The sequence below is a fragment of the Mesoplodon mirus genome, assembly GCF_964341445.2.
Source record: "Mesoplodon mirus genome assembly, chromosome: 12".
NCBI lineage: Eukaryota > Metazoa > Chordata > Mammalia > Artiodactyla > Ziphiidae > Mesoplodon > Mesoplodon mirus.
Window position 1 is genome coordinate 49,180,198 of NC_138988.1, and position 21,761 is coordinate 49,201,958.

The 21,761-nt window shown below is 48.1% G+C and overlaps 1 protein-coding gene across 1 annotated transcript in view; it reads right to left on the reverse strand.

Annotated features, from left to right (window-relative positions):
- Positions 1-3,977: 3,977 nt before the first annotated feature.
- The window catches only part of TRANK1 (tetratricopeptide repeat and ankyrin repeat containing 1), a 67,493-nt gene continuing 49,709 nt past the window's right edge, over positions 3,978-21,761 (reverse strand). The window contains exons 18-23 of the mRNA XM_082639856.1: positions 20,419-20,522; positions 20,178-20,310; positions 13,653-13,798; positions 7,505-10,554; positions 6,547-6,645; positions 3,978-5,496 (exon numbers count right to left, since the gene is read on the reverse strand). Coding sequence (XP_082495982.1) covers positions 5,399-5,496; positions 6,547-6,645; positions 7,505-10,554; positions 13,653-13,798; positions 20,178-20,310; positions 20,419-20,522 — 3,630 coding nt within the window. The 3' untranslated portion in view covers positions 3,978-5,398. The remainder of the gene's footprint in view (positions 5,497-6,546; positions 6,646-7,504; positions 10,555-13,652; positions 13,799-20,177; positions 20,311-20,418; positions 20,523-21,761) is intronic.

The following is a 21,761-nucleotide window of genomic DNA, read 5'->3' on the forward strand; positions in this document are numbered from 1 at the left end:
CTAGATGGAGCTCTTAGAGCCTCAGTTCTCACCTGTGTGATGGGTGTGATCATGACATCTCCCTCATGGGGTTGCTGTGAGTACTCACTAGGGTGGTACCTGCATAAGCCACCACTGAAGTACTCACTTACTAAACGACAGCTGTTCTTGTTGCTGTTTGCTCTCTCTCAAGCCCCATAGCTAGGTGAGTGTGTCCTTAGAGCTTAGGAAAGACGCCAGGGAAGGCAGCAGGAAGATGCCATCATTTGGGAGACTCAAGGGCAAGGATGCTCTCGGGGAGTATCCTTGAATTAAGATTACTAAGAATAGGACATAGCAGGGTCAGGTGATAAAGTTCAAGGTGTAATTGATGGACAACCTTAGAAGCTGAGGTGCCCTCTTATTTACTGCTGGCTGCAGATGCACACCAGTTGGATGGGGATCAGTTGGATGAGAAGCATAGGACAGAGTTGATCTGTGAGGCCTCAAGGGGTGTCTTGAAGAGCATCCTTTCCTACTGGATTAGCATCACCTCTTAATATCGCTTTGTAAGCACCTGAGTCGATGGGGGTCAAATTCTTCTCTGACTGCCTCTTTGAGCAACAAATATCTGCCCTCCTGCACCTCTCTGTTTTGATCTCCATAAATATCTTTATTGTTTTTTGTGACCACACGTAGACTCCAAACTATTTTTAAAATCCCACTTACAGAGTACTCAAGATCACCATCAACAATTTGGAATTAAATTTTTGTTTTACAAAAGTGGGTTGAACCAAAGAGCCTCCTCTTCATAGCTTGAGTTTTCAGGGAGCAACTGACCTTCGCCACATTTCCATCTTTCTAAAACCCGACCCATATTCACAATGTTCAGCCACACCCCAGCTGAATACTTTTGTCTGCAATTTTGTGCTCTCCTGAGGCTCCAGAAGTAGACATTTATTTGGGCACTTGTAGGAATGTTTCGCTAATAGAAATCCCTAGGGAATTCCCTGGCAGTCCAGTGATTAGGGCTCTGTGCTTCCACTGCTGGGGGCATGGGTTCGATCCCTGGTCGGGGAACTAAGGTCCTGCAGGCCACAAGTCACGCCCCCCCCCCCAAAAAAATAAAAGAAAATCCCTGGGCTTCCCTGGTGGTGCAGTGGTTGAGAGTCTGCCTGCCGATGCAGGGGACACGGGTTCGTGCCCCGGCCTGGGAAGATCCCACATGCCGCAGAGCGGCTGGGCCCATGAGCCATGGCTGCTGAGCCTGCGTGTCCGGAGCCTGTGCTCTGCAAAGGGAGAGGCCACAACAGTGAGAGGCCCGTGTACCAAAAAAAAAAAGCCCTAAAAGTAAAAATGCTGGTAATATCCATACAATGGAATATTATTCAGCCTTAAAAGGGAAGGAAATTCTGCAATATGCTACAACATGGATGGACCTTGAAGACATTATGTTGAGTGAAATAAGCCAGTCACAAAAGGACGAATACTGTATGATTCCACTTCCCTGAGGTCCCTAGAGTAGTCAAAATCATAGACACAAACAGTGGAATGGAGGGTGCCAGAGGCTGGGCGGAGGGGAAGTGGGGAGTTGCTGTGTAATGGGTACAGAGTTTCAGTTTTGCAAAGTAAGAAAGTTCTGGAGATGGATGGTGATGGTGGGCACAACAGTGTGAATGTATTTAACACTGAAAAAAGATGAAGACGGTAAATTGCGTGTTGTGTGTATTTTACCACAATTAAAAATGACAGCAATTAAAAAACAAAATGTAGGAATGCTGGGTCCAAAGTTGAATCCATTTTTAAACTTAACAGATACTGTCGGCATGGCCTCCAGGAAGGCCGTCCTGATTTCGTTCCCGCTGCCATGGGTAAGCCCACCTCCTACAGCCTCATCAGGGCGGGTATCGCCCATCTTTTCTCCATCATGATTTGGTTTTGGCAAACGGAATGGCAGAAAAATGGAAAAGAGGGCAGATATTGACTCTCAACTTGAAGTGTAAAAAGGGATGTTCATCTGGGGACTTCCTGGCGGTCCAGTGGTTAAGACTCTGTGCTCCCACTGCAGCGGACATGGGTTCTATCCCTGGTCAGGGAACTAAGATTCCTGTATGCCGCGTGGCACAGCCAAAAAAAAAAAAAAAGGGTGTTCACCTGCTTGGCCCCTCCAGACACTCTAGAGTAGCCACAAAGGAAACGTCTCGGGAGTTATTCTCATTCTCTTCCCCTATCCCACTCCCTAACCTTAAAATGACTCCAAATACCACAGGGTGGCTGACACAGTTGCCTGAAACAGCTGTCTGCAGAATTACAAAAACTTGGGCTAAAAATAGTCTCAGTCTCTAAAAAGGTTAGGCCCCTGGGAACAAAGCCCTCTCAGGAATGTCCCCACCTCCGTCCAGGCATCACAAAGCTGACCCAGCTCTGTCCCCAGAGCTCATCATCCTTCGTGACCACCCCTCCCTGCCCCGGAAATAGATGCCTGGAATCTTTTTTGCATTCTTGGTCCCACTAGGGAAGGGAGGCAGGGGAGGAGGGAAGATAATGTAATTACATGCAAGCTCCAAGCTTGTGTCATTATTTCCATTTTATAAATGCCTGAATGGGCTCAGAGATTTTAAATAATGTGTCTGAACGCCCATGGAGAGTAAAAGAAGCCAAATTTCAATCTTAGTGGCTCACTTCCAAGATCCCGTGATGACAGTTCTCCTTTTAGTGCAGCCCATCCCCCCACAAGGTCCTATCAGATGCTCAGGTCACATCACCACTGAGGAGGGTGAGATGCTGTGTCTTAAGCAGAGAACATAGGATTCTGAGTACAGTTAGGATTCTGCAGAACCGGGAGGCAGGTCTGTCAACAACAACCCACCTAAAGAACACCCAGTACCTGGCTGATGGCTTTCCCTCCCCCTTAGCAGGCGAGGAGACACGTTTTTCTGGGCGGCGGGTGGGAGTGAGGCTCAGCTCTCTACTGCTGTTGGCAGGCCTGCTGTCCCTGCTGTGGTAAGGTGGGCGGGTCTGTCAAGTTCAACAGGGAGACCCCTCTGTGGACGTTCAACCTCTCGGCTGCTACGGGGGGCTGCTGGGTGGGGAGACGGCTCCTGGTGTCCCCACCTGCCTTGCACTCTACAGGCAGAATCCCCGAAGCATGTTTAGAGGGACAGGATCGGACAAAGACAGTCTCAGGGCTGAGGAAAGATACTTGCGGCAGAGGGAGAGAAACATTACCTGCTGTGTTGATTTACCCATCCTCTGGATCAGGAACTTAAGGACGACCTAGGGGTGGATTTCTGGCAACTACATGGTATCGATCTGGGAACACGCTGCAGGCAACTCAGACCCTGAGTCAGCCTGCTGGAGACGGCCAGGGAGAAGTGAGTGAGTGAGTGAGTGAGTGTGTGTGTGTGTGTGTGTGTGTGTGTGTATGTGTGAGAGAGAGAGAGAGAGAGAGAGAGAGAGGAGAGGTTAGGCATTGAGATTAAGATGGTGTCATAGCTGGAGAACCCATGAATGCCAGATTCCCATCTTGCAAAAACCCTGAAGGAGACAGATGCGTGAGGAGAAATGACCAGCACAAGAGGCACAATGCTGTGTTGTTATTAAATATCGTGCCCCAAACCTGCCACACCAGATCCCCAGTCCCTCGGGGGTGGTGCCACATTCTAGCCCTCAGGGGGTGTGGACCGGGTCTGACTTGTCCCAGGCTATACAGCTCCTTGGGGCAGGACCAGGATTCAATTCCTGGTTTCCCGTCTCCAAGGGAAATGTTCTTGTTATGGGGCACGGACAAAACCCCTTCCAGTCCACACCCTGCCTGCTTGGAAACACCCAAAGGGAAAGAATTTACACAGGCAGGCCCTCAAGAGATGATGCAGTCAGCTGCAGCTGTGGGCCCCTGGATTTCCCAGTTTCAGAAGACACGGCAAGCTTCTGTCCACCAGCTGACCAGAAAGAACCTGCTCCATGATTTACGCCTTTACTCTCTAAGTAGAGATGAGAAATAAACAAGTGGAGAGAAATGTAAGAGAAATGATTTAACTTTATAAAAATGTGATAATACAGCAAGATTTGATTGATTTTTTTTTTCTTGGCAAGTAAAGTTTATAAAAACACCTGGAATAAAAACTAGAACTATAAACTAATAAAAATTAGATACCATACATTTCAAGGAAACAGGGTCATTTAGAAAGACAACGAAGAAAAAAACAAAGAGCAGCCAAAGCAGCAGCAGCATGGGGAGAAGGCTGGTTCTGTGGTGATGATGAAACAGCAACGGACCAATGCGAGCCTGACCTTTGGCACCAGGCCGGGCTGAAGGGTGGGGGACAGGGAGGGAAGTGACCATGAGAGAGGCGGAAGAGCTTCCAGAAAGGGACATACCGATGGCTCAGTGGGCAGCAACGGCCTCCTGCAAACAGGCCCATGGCCCCTTCTTCTTCCCAGGCCTGCTGGCCACAGGGCAGTGATTCATGGCCGAATCCTTATGGATGGGCACCAAAAGGCTGGCTTCTCCTTTGTATACTTGTCCCCAACCTCCAGCTCTGCAGGTCCCGGTGCTCCCGTGGAGAGCTCAGTGGGGGAAAACTCATTGGAATGTCAAGCTAAGCTAGGACAGCTAACTTGCCAGGGAGACCCAAGGAAACTAGACGTAGAGGGCTACATACAAAACACTGTTTGGAATGTCTGCACCAGAGCCAAGGTAGAGATGGGACAACCTTGGAGAGACAGGCTGGGAACCCCCTGCAACATCCCCCAGCCTTTCATTCTAGGGGGCTGGTCCTGAGGCTGGCCGCCCAGAAAACAACGGGGAATTCTTGACTACGTTCTGAGGTAGTCTAATCGCGACTTGCACGGGCAGCTGAGGATGGTCTCAAAAAATGGGGGGAAGGCAGGCAGAAACGTTGCCACCGAGAGAAAAGGCTAACATTATAGCAGAAGGATTTAAGCCACAGGTGGGCTCAGAGATGACCAGAGTGTGGCCTGGGGTCGGGGGTGGCCAGCAGCATGAACAGAGATGAGAGGATCCAGGGGCAGTGTTCCTGGGCCAGGGCGGTGGCAACACTGAGGCGAGGGATGTCCCTGCTACTTACTGACCAGTGTCATGGTGATGACCAGCCAGAGAACCTGGGGGCCTCGGGGGGAGGATCCCAGTGTTCCCTCCAGCTATGACTCCTCTCGCCTGAGCCTCTTTTAGGGGGACCTAGTACTGCTGGACTTGAACTTGGAAAACACTTAAGAGGCCCCTGCTCTGAGGGAGCAGTCAGACCCTGAGCCACCACAGAGAGAGAAATAACAAGAATGATAAGCAAAGACATTGTTAGAGCCCTCCCGCCACTTCTTATGCTAATGTATATTCTTCTCCTCTGCCCCAGCACTCGGGATTCTAAGGCAGGATGGAACGGTCCTGAAGGTTTAGGAAGCAGCAGCCGTGTGAATGTTACTACTTTCTCTGCTTTGCACATTTCCGAAAACGCCTTCTGGGACGGAGCTCACCAAAGTCTTCCACTTCATTTTCGTAATCATCTTCTTGAACGACACCTGTTTAAAAAGCAAGACAACAGAAATGAAGTGCAGGATGGTGATCTTTTCCACTCTACTGCAACATATAACATCCTAGTAAAACCTGATGTCTCTGTAATCGTCGTTTTAAATTACAGAAAAAAAAACCCCAGCCAGAGCCAAAGTAAACACCCTTCTCCAGAATGTTCTTTTACAGGCTAGTTCTTCTGGCCTTATTTTAGAGGCCCTTTAAATGAAAAATTTGTCAAACAAAGCCTAAAATCAACCACAGCCTTGAGTTGGTATCCCAGTTATATTCTCCTGTTTGAAACAATCACAAAAATCATAGTGCCAGAAGTAACTATAATCTAAAGACTTTTTATTGGCACAGACATTTGTGTCAAGTCCTTTCCAGTTTTCCCCAGCTCGGGGGTCTGGATTTTCCAGCAGCCTCTGGATTATGAGGACTCACAGAAGGGCAATCTGGGGCAGGTGAGATACTGGGAGGAAGAAGAAATAAGGCCTCCCCAAGAGGGGGAGACTTTCCAGATCAAATAGAACTCGGCAAGATAAGTCTGACTGTCAGGAAAGAAACCCAACTCACTATACACCAGCCTTAAACCCTCTGAAGGAAGATGTATGCAAGTTACCTCAATGATTTTATGTGTTTTGTACACAAATTTGTTTTATATCCCCAAGCCCAGAACAGTACTGATACATTCTAGACACTCAATACATATTCATGGATTTACATGAATGGTTTGCACAGGCAAACATTTATCTAGGGATGGCTTTGCAACACTTTGCCCACCATGGGAGTAGTGACAGAGCATCACTGATAACAGCTCATGAGTGGCAAACATTTTTGGAAAAGCAACTGGCACAAGCCCTGAGTAACAGCCCTCACAGTCAGATGGGGGAACCCAGCCACTCTATCACTATTGACTTGAGTCACTGGGGGCGGTGCTTCTAGATGGTGAGCGACCACTGCTCACATCACAGGCGGCCCTACTTCAGACTGACCTGGGAGCCAGCACAATCAAGGACCACAAGACCCAGAGCATCACCCTGGGGTGAAGGACTCCTCACCTTCTTCCTTCAAGTGCAGCTCTGTTTTCCTCAGCCATTCCCGCGCATCCCTGACGGAATGGATCAGGACGCTGACCAGCCGAGCCATGACCTCCTCCGCTAGGGAACCAAAGAACGAGAGCTCTGAGTGAACGGGAGGCTGTAGGGACCAGGACACTCAGTACTAGAGCCAAAGCCCTCAGCTCCTGGGAGCTCGTCTCTGCTTTCCCTGTGGAGAGGGGCAGCATAAGACCACTGTCTGCCACCAGGAGTGGAAACCACAAGTAGATGCCAGCCTGATTACCAGTCCTGCCCGTCTGGAGACACTGCCAGTAGCAAGCCTTTCGAGGAAGCTTTTGTTCAAACTGTTATTATCTTAAACCAGAGTGTCTGAATTCTAGAATGATTTAAAAATATGCAATTTCACTGATTTTATACATAACTTTCATTCAGCATTGCTAAGACGTAGTTAATAAGGATGTCAGAGGAAATCTGATTCACAGACCACATAAGAATTCTTATTAAAGGCTCACACTGGGTATGGTGTGAGGACCCTCCTAAAAGGAAGAGACCAGCTACACACGTCTAGATCTTAGTCAAGGGTTCAGCACATAGTAGGTGCTCAAGAAACGATCACTGAATGAATGAATCAGGGGACGTTTAAAGAGTTTCCTCAGACTTGAAACATTCCCCCTCTATCCTCTACATAGAATTGGTTAGCAAACACTTTTCTTGTCTGTTGTGCCAGGGGAAACCATCCTGACCCAAGATGATGACACATTGTTAACTGTGGGAGGGATGGTCCAAACAATGGGGCTTTGCTGTAACTGGAGAACGCATGGTCCTCACTTGTATTTCAGCTAATGCCAAGATTCCATCATCCCCAGGTCAGACATCACTACAAAGGACTGGAGTCGGACATGTGTTCTCAAAGCCCGGGTTCTGACACCATCTGCACCCCACTTCTGAGGGCCCTTACCGCCAGCCCAGGCCTTCCGCCTGTAGAGGTCCTCCACCATGTCCGAGACCTTCTTGAGGTTCTCCTGGACCTTCCTCTGCAACACGTGGCTGTGCTCTTTGGAGCCCAGGTGGCTGCCGACCCACACGTTCTGCTCCATGTTCTGCACCACCAGCTTGCCTTCATCAATAGCGGGGTCCACCTTCTTGTGGAAAAAGTCTGAGTACTTCTGGTAGGCCGCTTGCTGCCTCTGGTGGCTTTGCAGGCGGATGTGCTGCTCGTAAGACTCATTGCTCCTCTCCCGACCTTGCTCGTCTTCCAGCTCGGCCCCGGAAAGGGCCACAGCCTCAGGAGCCGCTCCCTCAAATGCCTGATCAGGGCTGAAATAGTTCTCGGGCCCGCGGGTGAACTTCACCCCACACAGGTCGCACTGGGTCCTGTCCACATCGGCCTTTTTGAAGCTCCCAGCCCCGGGTTCCCTGCCCTCCTCCCTGAAGTGCTCGGCCTGGGCCCCCACCCTCCTCATCCAGCTGATGCACAGGGACACCACCAGGTACGCCCTCCGCAGCTTCCGCTGGATGAAGGCCTTCCGCTGCTTCTGCGACAGGATGGTGGCAAGGAGGTGGTCCCGGTCTTCCAAGGCCAGCTCCTCCATCTCGTCCTGACCAACCTCGCACTCGGGTTCGACAAAGCAGCCCATGGGGTCCACGGAGAACAGGCGGTTCAGTCTGACCTCCTCGTGGTAGAGGCCTCGGACCGTGGTCCCTTTGGCGTGCCCGGTGTCCCACTGCCAGTGGCAGTCCATCAGGTACTCTTCATCCCGCTCAAAGAGCAGGTCCTGCAGCGCCTCCGCCACAGATTTCACGTTGACTGCCAGCTGCACCCGCTTCACCGCTCTGAGGAGCCTCTCGGGGACCTGGCCTGGGAAGTCCATGCTCATCAGCTGCAGCCTGGCCTCGACCTCCTGGAAGTGGCTTGACAGAAGAGGCTTGCATGACGGCTGCAGCACCCCCTCAGTGTTCACGAGCATCACCAAGCACAGCACCAGGGTCCGCTCCGCCTCCCCGGATACCACATAGTCAATTTCACTGAAGGCATCGAGCAGGACATTGAAGTTCTCGTTCTCGCGGCCGCAGAGCACCTTGACGAGGTAGGACAGGTGGAACCGGAAATCCTGAATGGCTCTGGTCACGTCCTTGGGTCTGTATTCCTGAATGATGGCGAACACATCCCCAGGCTCCCGGTCCTTCTTGCTGAACAGGAACTCCCAGTAGTGCAACAGCGCGATGTAGCTCTTGGGGAGGCACAGGATGGCGTTCTTCCAGAGGCGGGCCAGGACTGCCCCGCAGTGGACGAACTGGAGCTCCAGCAGGGCCACCGTGTTCCCAATGCTGGGGATGAGTGGCTCTTTGCACCTCTTGACAAGGACGTTCATGAAACGGAAAAAGCGCCTCTTGTAGTCTTCTGGGTTCCTGCACACGTAGAACTGGTGGATGGAATCCTCCAGCAGCCGGATGAAGCACAGGTGGGTCTTCTCCACGCTCTCCTCATCCTTGTCGGGCGTCAGCATGCCAAATTTCCCTTCTATTCCTTTCATCCTGCTGCCTCTCCCCCTGCCCCTTTCCTCTTTTTCAGCCTGGAGGGCTTTGAGTTCCTGGTTGTAGCGGTCCTCCTCCTGGTGGAGCAGCTTTTCAAGCTCATCAGGGTAGCTAGAAGAGAGAAGGAAAGCCTGCATGGCGCTCAGCCACAGGTCCGTGGACTCCCGGCGGCTTTGAGCCCTTTCGTTTTGAAATAGGACATGGATGTACTCTTTCAGAGCAGACCTGTAGGACCGGAAGGATCTGTAGAGTGGTTTCAGGACTTCTTTGCATGCCATGGGGTTTTCTGACAATACTCTCTGATGGAAATGCTTAGGGAAGAGGACATTCAGCAGGGATTTGCAAAGGCCATATTTATCCGGAGACAAAATATAATCGATTTCTTCAAGTTCTTCAGCTAAGACTTTAGGGAATACTTTTTTGGCTTCCAAAAGCAATCCGTTGATCGCCACCAGGTGTATTTTTGTCTGAACCAAACACTTGGCCTCATGACGCCGCAAAGGCTTGTGGAAATCTTCACAGTGTCCATCCTCGCATTTTAAGCCCACGATAAACTTCGTGCAGACGCCCAGGTAGGTCTTCCCAAGCAGGCTCTGTGTGATCTGACACAGCCTGCTCAGAAGGTGTTTGTTTAAGGCTAATTTCACCTGGTCCGTCAATATCAAGAAATGCTCTTTCGTTTTCTTCTCTCTCAAGTTCAAATCCAGGTCAGAAATGATTCTTGATATGGGTCCGGGGTTGTTTTGAGCTATCTGGCAGTACTTGGCATCCACCTGCGAAATCCCAAAAAACTCAAAGCAAGACTTGACCATCTCCTTCTCGGCGTTGTTGGTCACTCTTCTGAGGGCCCTGACCAGACTGAGAAGGACCTCCAGGCCCGCTGGAGCCAGGGCCAGGACATCTTCGGGCTGGGCCTCACAGTGGCTGGCGGCTTCATAGAGTGCCTCCACTGCCCCTGCTGAGTGGTTGAGGGTGTCAAACCTCAGGAAGGCGTCCTTGAGCTTTGGAAAGTCTCTCAGGATCACCCCCTGCAGGAAGTGGGCCTCGGCGATGCCGGATGCCTGATTGGTCTGATGGCAGAGGTCCAGGGCTTCTCTGAGGATGGCCTTGGTGTGGTCGACATCGGAATCCCTGGCCACATTGAGGCGGGCGGCCGCCAGCAGACATGAGGCCTGGAAGTCCTTGTCGGCGGTGAGCCTGGCAGCCTCTAAGAGGCAGCCATGTTGCTTCATCAGCAGGGCGGCCTCTTCCCTCCGACCTTCCCTGTTGAGCAGGTCGGCAGCCTCTGCAAGCCGCTTCCGAGACTTCAGGAACACCAGCTGGTCTTCTGTGTCGAGCTTCGAGAGCACAGTCATCATCTCCTTCATCTTATTCGCGCTCAGGTACTTGGCTGCAGCTTCCAAGTAAAACTGGCTGGCTGAATAGGGGAGCTTGGAAATGGGATGGGTCTTGGCCCTTAGCATTTCTTCATACCTGCAATGACAGACAGACATCACCAATGTCAACTCAGTATCACCCAACAGAAACTTTATAAAATGCAGCACAGAACAACTTATCATAAAATGACCACTTGTAGATAGGACCTGCAGAATAGGACCTAAAGTTATCCAGCATCTTTATCAAGGCTTCATTTTACACTGTTAAAATTAATTCTTTATTCCTTGAAGGAACCAAGCAATAGTATGCTTAATTAATGAAATATAGTGGTGTTGCAGAAAAAGAAAAAATACTAAAAAAAAAAAACAAAAAAGAAACACACACACAAAAGAACAAACCCCTCCCAAAAGCCAAAAAAAGAATAAAAATAAAAAACAACAACAACAAAAATAAATAAACAAAAAAGAAAAAAAGAAATATAGTGGAGTTGCAACCTAGGCAAGTGACAATTACGCTGGAAAGTCAATCTGTAAGGCAGAAATTATGCATAGCCAAAATCATCCTTGAAAAAAATCCCTTAAACTTGCATAAAAGCTTGCTAATCACTTTGGGTACACAACCCTGTTGAGTCTGATACCTGATTAATGAGAAAGAGTGGAGATGGGGGCTGCAGACACACCAGCCATTACATCAATCTTCCTCTTATTAACCAACCTGTGACTTTTCTCTTTTGCCAGGAATATATGCGGTTGAGTTAGTGTGAGATGAATGAAGCCCCGAAGTCCCCAAAGTCAAGCTCCTCTTGACTCTGCTGATCCAAGTGAGTATAACCCACATACGAATTTTCAAGGCACTGGGCCAATCCAATGAAACATGCTTACTTTTGAACTCTCACAGGAGACAAAACACATTTCCTCACAATCAGAGAGGTGCCCAGGGACCTCCTGCTGCCCCAGGGTCATCCCACAAATATCAGATCCCTTCGTATAACAGGCCCTCTGTGAAGGGGTGTAACTGAGGATGAGCCTCTCTTGTGAGCTTTGGCTGATGGAGTAGGGGGTATTTACAGCAAGTTTAAAAATTTTTTGGGACCTCCCTGGTGCTCCAGTGGTTAAGACTCCATGCTTCCACTGCAGGGGGCCTGGGTTCGATGTCTGGTCAGAGAACTAAGATTCCTCATGTCACGTGGCGTGGCCAAAGGAAAAAAAATTCTTAAACTAAGAAAATTTTCTTAGGTATTTTCTTTTCAAATCTAAAATGTCCTCATTACATTTTGAGTCAGGCCAGTTAGCAACTGAATTCTACATACATTATGTAGAGCATTCAAAAGACACTCCGAAAAATCAAGTGTGAGGCTCCAATTAATCCTGACGACATTAGATCTCAACTCAACATATCATTAAAAAGAGTCAGTTGAATACCTCAGGAAAGCTGATAAAGATAAACAAAATTATGAGAGACCCCAAAAAAATGCTTCTGGGGAAAATCTATGATTATTCAATGCTCTCCTGGAAAAGTGAGAACAGATTAACTAAATAATTGAAAGCACAATAAAACCCTCTCAGGTGGTCTTGTCATATGGACTCACAAGGGAATTGGCCTGGTTGATTACTCAGCGTACAGAGCACCCAATCAATGTCACAGGGGGCACCCTGTTATGGATGACAATTTGTGTCCCCTAAAATTCATATGTTGAAGCCCTAACCCTTAGTGTGGTTGTATTTGGAGATGAGGCCTCTAAGGGAGTAATTAAGGTTAAATGAGGTCATAAGGGTGGAGCCTTGATCTAATAGGATTAGTGTCCTTATAAGAAGAGACACCAGGGAATTCCCTGGCAGTCCAGTGGTTAGGACTCTGTGCTTTCACTGCCGAGGCCCGGGTTCAATCCCTGGTCGGGGAACTAAGATCTCACAAGCCGCGCAGTGTGGCCAAACAAGAAAAAAGAAAAGTAAAAACAAAAAAACAAGAGACACCAGAGAGGGAGCTCTCTGTCACCCACAATCTCTCTCTCCCTCCATGCTTAAACACCAGGGGAAGTCCACATGAGGACATAGCAAGAAGGCAGCTGTCTGCAAGCCAGGAAGAGAGCTCCCACCAGTAATCCAATTGACTAGAGCCTTGATCGTGGACTTCTAACCTCCAAAACTGTGAGAAAATAAATTTCTGTTGTTTAAGCCACCCAATCTATGGCATTTCATTATGGCAGCCTGAGCTGACTAATACATACACACTGTGTATATCTTCCACATAATGGAACCAAAGATCTGGATAAAGGAATATGCTCAACCTTGTTCCAACCTTGGCACTAGACACCTTCTTTTCCATTTCCAAAAATAAAACTCAATTTCTTTATCTAGGTGTTGGTTACACAAGTGTATTTACCTTGTGAAAATTACATGCTTTTAAAAAATATATGATATACTTTAATAAATGCTAACTTTAATATAAAGTTCGAACACCTGATCAATCATGTTCATTTTGTCACATGTATAATTTGGTAGAAAGCAAAGAAAATACAGAACTAAGCCACAGCCTACTTTTCCAGGAGCTGTTGAGCAGAAATACAGAACAGCAGACTCTGCAATTCTAGCTGTTACACTCCACCAGGAAGACCTCCAACAGGCATCAACCACATGCTGTTTCTAGATTCCTTGTCATCCATTAACCCCACCCATCCGCACTTCACCTTTGGCACATCAGTTAGGCTGAAGGCTCAAGGAGGCTCTACTGGGTCATGTATGAAACTTGTGTGTCCTACAACTGAGGGCGTGTGTATATACATATCATACATATCATACACATATGTATCAGGGCCTGGCTGGGCATCTGCCAGTAAATCACGATGAAGCAGAATCCTGACCGCCCACTAGTGCTCTGACCCCTATCCATCCACACATCAGTGAAATCGTCAACTCAGCAGGTAAAGGTGGAGAGGACAGAACTATCAGTAAGCACGAAATTGCTGGGCATGTTATAGACACTCGTAACGCATCCTTCATCTTCTTGTGCCCCTTCTCCTCATGACGCTGTATTCAAGGAGTTCTTGACTCAGCACGGAGGCCACCACCCAAGTGGAAGGAGGGTGACGGGGTCAAGTCACTTCAGAAGAGCAAGACAATACCTCCTCAAGGAGCAACAGGAGGGCAGGGCTTGGGGGGATGTGGGGGAGAAAGGAAGAGAATAAAACCACTTACTTTTCCACTGCCACAGCAGCTTCTTCAAAAAGTTCCTCTTGGCAGTACATTTTGAGAGCTAGATCAAATTCCTGAATCTGCTCAAAGCACCTGAAAGCATCTTTGTAGCACTGGCTTCGCTTATAGAAGGAGGCGGCATCTCTTATCTAGGACAGAGTAAAATTTTACTCAGAGTATTTATAATATAACTTTTCATCTTCAAAGTAAACCAACACCATGAATAATAAAGAGGATGTTCCTATGTCTGCGGTTTATTAGAATCTAGTGAAAAACACTAAAACATAGGTAATTTAGGAAGACTACTGCTTTATAGGGAGAAAAATAAAGTGAAATCCCCACCTCACCATACACAAATGGAAGCTCCAGATGGGTTAAGGGTCTAAATGAGAAAGCTATTGGTGGAGGATGTATGAGAATATCTTTGTGACCTTGAGGTAAAGAAAGTCTTCAACAAAACTCAAAACACATGAACTTTGGGGGGGAAATTGATGGATTTGATTACAGTTGACCCTTGAACAACACAGGTTTGACCTGCACGGATCCACTTACGCAAGGATTTTTTTTCGATAATAAATACTACAGTGTGACATGGTCTGCAGTTGGTTGAATTCCTGATATGAAACCAAGGATACAGAGGAACCTCGGCTATGGAGGGACAACTATAAGTTATATGTGGATTTTCAGCTGCACGAAGGGTCAGTGCCCCAACACCCGCACTGTTCAAGGGTCAGCTATACATCAAGACTGTTCAACAAAGAGCACATCAAATAAAGTTAACAGAGAGAAGACAAACATTAACATCTAGCCCAGCACTGTCAGACAGAGCCTTCTGTGAAGATGGAAATGTTCTGTATCTATCTATCCAATATGGTAGCCACTAGCCACGTGTGAACAGTGAGCACAGGAAATGTGTGGATAGTGTAACCGAGGAACTTTATTTTTGATTTCATTTAATTAATGTTAATATAAATTGCCACATGTGGCCACTGGCTACTGTACTAGAGTGGGCAGGTCTAGAACATAAAATGGATTCCTGCAAACACACGAAAAAGACTTTCCAGAAAATTAGGCAAAGGGTATGAACTGGCAGTTTGCAGTGGGGGGAACTTAAATGACTAACAAATAAATGAAGATGCTCAACCTTGCTAATAACCAGAGAAATGTAAATTAAAGCCACAGTGAGATACATCCATGAGGTCTGCAAAAATTAGAAAATCAGAACCCTCTGAATGTGGTCATGGATATGGGGCACAAGGTCCCCTCATGCACGGAGTGGTACAGCTGCTCTGGAAAGCAAAGTGGCTTTCAACTTTCACTCGGTGAAATTAAACACATGCACCCCCTGGGGTCAGCAAAACCACTCCTAGCAGTTCACAGCACTGGAAGGGGATGCGCTGTGTCATAGTACTTGTGTGTGGCAGCTGGGAGTTGGTGGCGACTCGGATGTTCACCACTAGGAAAATGGGTAAGTCAAACGCAGTGGATGCCCATTCTGGAACACGAACAGTGGTCAGAAACCTGGCCGGACCTTAACACCATAGCAGAGGGTGGAAAAAGTAGCAAACAGAACAAGATGCTATTTAGATAAGCTTAAAACAAATATGTACAGAGAATACAATACTATTTATTCTTCAGTTATGCACGTGGATGGGGACATATATTAACTGCATTGGAATGGTAGCCAACGAGAAGAGAATGGAAATGGCCATGAGGAGGAAGAGGATGAAGAATATAAAACGATGGTGAGTTTGCGTGAACGGAAGAGTATATTGCACTCCTCTTCCTCTCACGTTTCCTGCCCAGCTTATCAGTTAATCGCGTTGGCTTGGCTCTCCCAACATTTCCCAGACAGGACCCCTTCCTAGCCCCTCCACCACCATGGAGGCAATCCAAGCCATAGCATCTCAGCCTAAGCCACTGTTCACCCCTCCTAACTGGCCTTTCTGCTTCTACTTTTGCTGCCTACAGAGCTCTCCACCGAGCATCCCAATAATTCGTTTCATGTCACCCCTCCAATCAAAACCTTCCACTGGCTCCCCCTCAGCCCGGAACAAATCCAGTCCCTACCATGGACCACAAGGTCCTACCTGATTTGTTCCTGCCACACTCTCTGGCTCATTTTACCCGTTCGACCCCACTCACTCTGCTTTGGCCAAACTGGCTTCCTTGCTGTTTTTCAAACTCGCCCATACGCTCCCACCTTGGGGGCTTTTATCTGCAGTGTCCTCCGGAGGCAGCTGTTCTCATGGTCTCCCTGCAGAAGTCAGCTCCCTGACCCCGCCTACACCTAAAGCAGCAACGCTTGACACCCTCTCTCCCCTCCCCCAGCCCTCATCCCCGCTGACATCTTCTGTACTATTGGCTTTGTCACCTCTCTCCCACACTAGAAAGGAAAACTACAAAGGCAGAGGCCCCTGCTCTGCTGCCTGTTGGTTGCCACGCGCCCACAGTGCCTGGTACACACTGGGGGGGCAGCGGGGGGGGCTACCTATTTGTTGAATATTTCACTTCCTAACTCGACTGGCTGCACCTGACATCCAAAGAGAAAACAGAATCAAAATGGAACAAAACAAAATGCATAAGCCAGACTCTCTACTAAATCTCAGCTGCGTTTTATTTAACACGAAATGCCAAAATACGAACAAGATCCAGGTGTGAGGTTCTTCTATGTCCAGAGACCTCACAGACCAGGGAGCTACGAGACCCATTTTGCCACATCAATCAAACCCCATAACCATAACCCCTAGCCACCTTTACCTCTCCTTGACAAGGCTGACTACTCAGAAGAAAACCCCCAGGGTGAACGCAGGCCCCCTTAGGTGCAAGTGTGCACCCAACTGGGTCGAGAGAGAGGAGGGCTGGCTCTAAGCAGGCCCCCTGCCTGGGTCTCTGGGCTCCTGCCGCCCAGAGCAAGGGCCCTGAGAGGTTTCCAGGGAAACCAGTGTTGACCTCTGGAGAGGCAGGAAGCAGGCAAGGCAGAGGAATCCCTGAAAGGAAACCTTCTGCTCCCACAGCCACTTCACAAACCCTTCTCCCCAGGGTCAGCACATGTCTGGGGACTGTGAACAGGGAGGCGGTGTGGCCTAAGGATTTTGCAAAGGGTGGTCAACTTGAATCATACTGGCTAGTTTGGTGGGATGACCACTAGAGGTCTGATGCTGTCTGAGGGTTGAATATCCTGCCAGGGAGGGGCCTGAGCAAAGAAAGGGACCAGACTCTTCCCTAGCTGGGGCTCAGAGCTACTGGAATGTGCTGGCGAGAGAAGGCAGAAGGAGCTGGCACCGGTGGTCAACCCTGGGGATGTGAGGAAGGCCGGCAGCCTGTGTCTCCAGGACCAGGGAGGCCTCCATATCCTGAAGGCACTGAGGTCCTGGAGAAGGGAACGCGGGCCGGACATCTGGCCTGCTGGGCCCCACCCCGCTTTCAGAGGTGGAGCTCAGTGGGCCTCGGGGAGGCAAGGTGAGCAGACAAGGAAGGGGGCTCTGGCTCAGCTGGGATGGGCGCTGTCAGGCAAAGAGGGAAAAGCAACAGGTTCAGCCCTGTCCCCTGTCGCTGTCACTGCTTAGGGCCCAAGGGGGTGCCTTGGAGATGGAGGCCGGGGGACAAAGGAACATGGAGAGTTCAGAAACCATTTTAGTTCCCGGAATCTTATGACCCAAACTTCCTTCCCACACTGAAATCCCCATTCCACCCCCTTCTCCCACAGGCTAACTAGTCACATCCCATACTAAACATGGGGCACGGGGGGCAGCCTTGGGACGGCCTTATCTTCTCTGACACTGACTTGGGGCCACACTTCAAACTTCCCAGGAAGTCCCACCCCCACCCAGCCCAATGCCCAGGGTGCTCTGAGGGTCCAGGAGTTCCTCCAGTTCACATACAGACATGAACAACCCCCTCCCTACTGGATGGTCATAACACCTGACGCAGGAGGAAATGCAGCAGCTGCAGCCAGGAACCCTATAGCAGTGCCCGTGGTGAGGACTAGATGGTTTGACGTCCAACCCACCATAACGGATATGGTAAAAATGAACTGCTTCATATTATTTACGATAGCCAAGATATGGAAGCAACCTAAGTGTCCATCAGCAGAGGAATGGATAAAGAAGATGTGGTACATATATACAAGGGAATACTACTCAGCCATTTGCAGTAACATGGATGGTGAGTACTGTGCTAAGTGAAAAAAGTCAGACAGAGAAAGACAAATACAGTATGATATCACTTGTATGTGGAATCTAAAAAATACAACAAACTAGTGAACAAAACATAAAAGGAGGAGACTCACAGATTTAGAGAACAAACTAGTGGTTACCAGTGGGGGGGAGGGGCAAGACAGAAGTAGAGGATTAAGAGGTACAAAGTATTAGGTAAAAAATAAGCTTCAAGGATAGGGGCTTCCCTGGTGGAGAAGTGGTTAAGAATCCACCTGCCAATGCAGGGGACATGGGTTTGAGCCCTGGTCCGGGAGGATCCCACGTGCCGTGGAGCAAGTAAGCCTGTGTGCCACAACTACTGAGCCTGTGCTCTAGAGCCCTCGTGCCACAACTACTGAAGGCCAGGCGCCTAGAGCCTGTGCTCTGCAACAAGAGAAGCGACCACAATGAGAAGACTGCGCACTGCAACGAAGAGTAGCCCCCGCTCACTGCAACTAGAGAAAGCCCACAGGCAGCAACAAAGACCTAATGCAGCCAAAAATAAATTAATTAAATAAATAAATTTTTAAAAGTATATATATATATATTTAAAAAGCTACAAGGATATATTGTACAACATGGGGAATATAGCCAATATGTTATAATAACTATAAATGGAATATAACCTTTAGAAATTGTGAACCACTATATTGTACACCTGTAACTTACATATTACTATACATCAGCTATATTTCAATTAAAAATTTTTTTAATTAAAATTTTAAAAATGAACTGCTTTATGTACAGCATTGTGACTGTAGTTAATAACAGTGTATTGTATATTTGAAAGTTGCTAACAAAGTAGATCTTTTAAAATTTTTGTTTATTTTTGTTTTATTATTTTTTATCGAAGTATAGTTCACTTCCAATATTATATTAGTTTCAGGTATACAACACAGTTATTTGATATTTGTATAGATTACACGCTATACAAAGTTATTATAAAATACTGGCTAGGGCTTCCCTGGTGGCGCAGTGGTTGAGAGTCCGCCTGCCGATGCAGGGGACGCGGGTTCGTGCCCCGGTTTGGGAGGATCCTGCGTGCTGCGGAGCGGCTGGGCCCGTGAGCCATGGCTGCTGGGCTTGCGCGTCCGGAGCCTGTGCTCTGCAACGGGAGAGGCCACAACAGTGAGAGGCCCGCGTACTGCAAAAAAAAAAAAAAAAAAAAAATACTGGCTATATTCCCTGTGCTGTACATTATATCCTGTACTTATTTATTTTACACCTGGTAGTTTGTACCTCTTAATCCTCTTCACTTATTTTGCCCCGACCTCCACTCCTCTCTGGGAACCACTGGTTTGTTCTCTGTATCAGTGAGTCTGCTCCTGTTTTGTCATCTTTGTTCATTTGCTTTATTTTTTAGATTTCACATGTAAATGAAAACGATCTTAAATGTTCTCATCACAAGAAAAAAGATCATCACTATGTGTGGTGACGGACATTAACTAAACTTACTGCGGTGATCATTTTGCAATTTATGTATATATTGAATCATTATGCTGTACAACTAAAACCAATTTGATACTATACATCAATTATATCTCAATAAAAAGAAGAAAAATGAATCACTAAGAAAATCATCCCCTCTCGGATGTCACAGCAATGCCAAATTGCCATAAAAATCTGTCTACTTTCCTCTTTGGAGTTTATCTTGTTGCGGATGATATGAGTCTGTGGCCTGTGCCAGCCTGCAGACCACACTGTGAGCCCTGTGCTCTGGACCAGCAACTCTGTCCACTAGCGCTTCTAGAACAATGGAAATGCTCTATCACAACATGCACTTGAGATGTGGCTAGTGAGACTGCGGAAGTGAATTTTTGACTTTATTACGTTTTAGTTAACCTAAATGTTTAATTAAGTAGCTACATGTGGCTAGTGGCTGCCAGATTGGTCAGTGCAGATCTAGAGTAATTGCTGGGACACAGAGAAACCACCATGTAACTGCCAGACCGTCCACCCAGGCTGACTCCAGACTGAACATGGAGAAAGAAAAGGCAGGAATATTCTAAAACCCGTCTTCCCTTTGATGCGAACATTTGGCCTCCCTGTGGTTAATAACGGGTCGCAAACATTCGCAGACATGGACACGGACACACACACACACACACACACACACACACACACACACACACACACACACAGAGTCCCTGAAACCATCTAAATGTTTGAGCAGATGGAGGAAGAAGGGCCACCCACAGAGCTGACAGGGCCAACCTCTCCCTCTTGCGAGGACGGAAGCCCTTCCTGACACAGGCAGAGGGTGGGGGCCACCCTTCCATCTGCCCCACGGAGCCCAGTTCTCCTAGGAGCAGCTGTGGGCCAAACATACCTTTCCCAGCCTCTCGCATAGCTGGGCACACAGCTGGAACTCCTTGGCGTAGCTCAGACACTTAAGAGACAACTTTGGCTCCTTGCACTCCAGATACGTCTTGGCCAGTTCCAAATATTCCACCTGCTTTTCCCTGGGAGGGGGAAATAGAACAGAGTTTCCATGGAATATGATACCAGTAGATTGAACCGGCAGCTCTCTCTCATCAGAGCAAACCTGAAATGACCCTCGAGGCTCTTACTTGGGGCTGACTTTCTTGGATTTCATGTTCAGGGCGGTGCTGTGGGCCAGAGCCAGCTTCTCCTTTTCCAACGCACCTCCCTTTTGGAAACACTTGGCTGCAACCTGGAATAGACCAAAGGTTTCTGTTTCCAGCAAGGTCACGGAGGTGACACAGGAACAAGAGTTAAAGCACGCATTCCATGTTTGCACGGACAAAGCACTGGGTCTCACCCCAGCCAAATCCGAGAGGGAGGGGCAGGAAGGTGCTGAAACACTAAAGAAAACAGCCTCAATTGGGACTGACATATACACATTGCTACATATAAAATAGATAACTAATAAGGACCTACTGTATAGCACAGGGAACTCTACTCAATACTCTGTAATGGCCTATATGGGAAAAGAATCTAAAAAAGAGTGGATATATGTGTGTGTATAACTTACTATGCTGTGTGCCTGAAACTAACACAACACTGTACATCAATTATACTCCAATAAAAATTTTTAAAAAAGAAAAGAGAAAACAGCCCCAGAGGATAAAGCCTAATTGTGTTACCAGCTAACACTTTGGACTCAAAGCTTCCCTTTGGAAACACCTAGGAGCCATGGAAAAGGCACACCAGACATATTTTTACAGGTCACCATAATAACACCCTCATCTGATCTTCAATAGCCGCGTGAGATGTTTCATCCTTCCCAATGTATTTGGTAAAAACCTCAGGTCAAGGACATGGAGAAACTGGCCCAAGGTTGCCCAGTGGCTTTTCTGTGCTCAACATAGGTCTCCTCTAGTTGGTAACAACCAAGGCTAGTGGGCAGTGTTGGTGGAGCAGCAGCAATGCACCTATTATGGTAGAAACGGGGACAGAGATGGTGTCCCAACACATCCCAGAAGATGACTGACCAGATCCTTGGCACATGCAGACCTGTATGTAGCAAATAGAAGATGGGCAGACAAGTGTCCCAGGGGAGTCAGCCTGCTCCCTGCTCCCCACCAGCAGAAAGCTGCTGACATCATGTCTCCAAGTACGGACTATAGGGCAGAAAGTTCATGTTCTGCCCAGCATGTAGAGATTAGGCCTCAGTGTGGGCAAGAGAAGGATTAAGTGGCACTTACTGATAACACAGACAGGATGGCATCTCTGCCCCCGGGCTCTCTGTTCCAGCCTCCTCAGCCCCGTGGGCCTCCTTTCATTCCTGTGACATGCGAAATGCTCCTTTCTGCCACAGGGCCTTTGCACACACTCTTCCCTCTGAGTGAAATGCTCTTCCATCCCTCCTCTGCCTGCTTAACTTCATTTACCCTACAGGTCTCAGATCAAGGCTCCCACTCAAAGTAGCCTTCCCTGGCCACACCGTCTA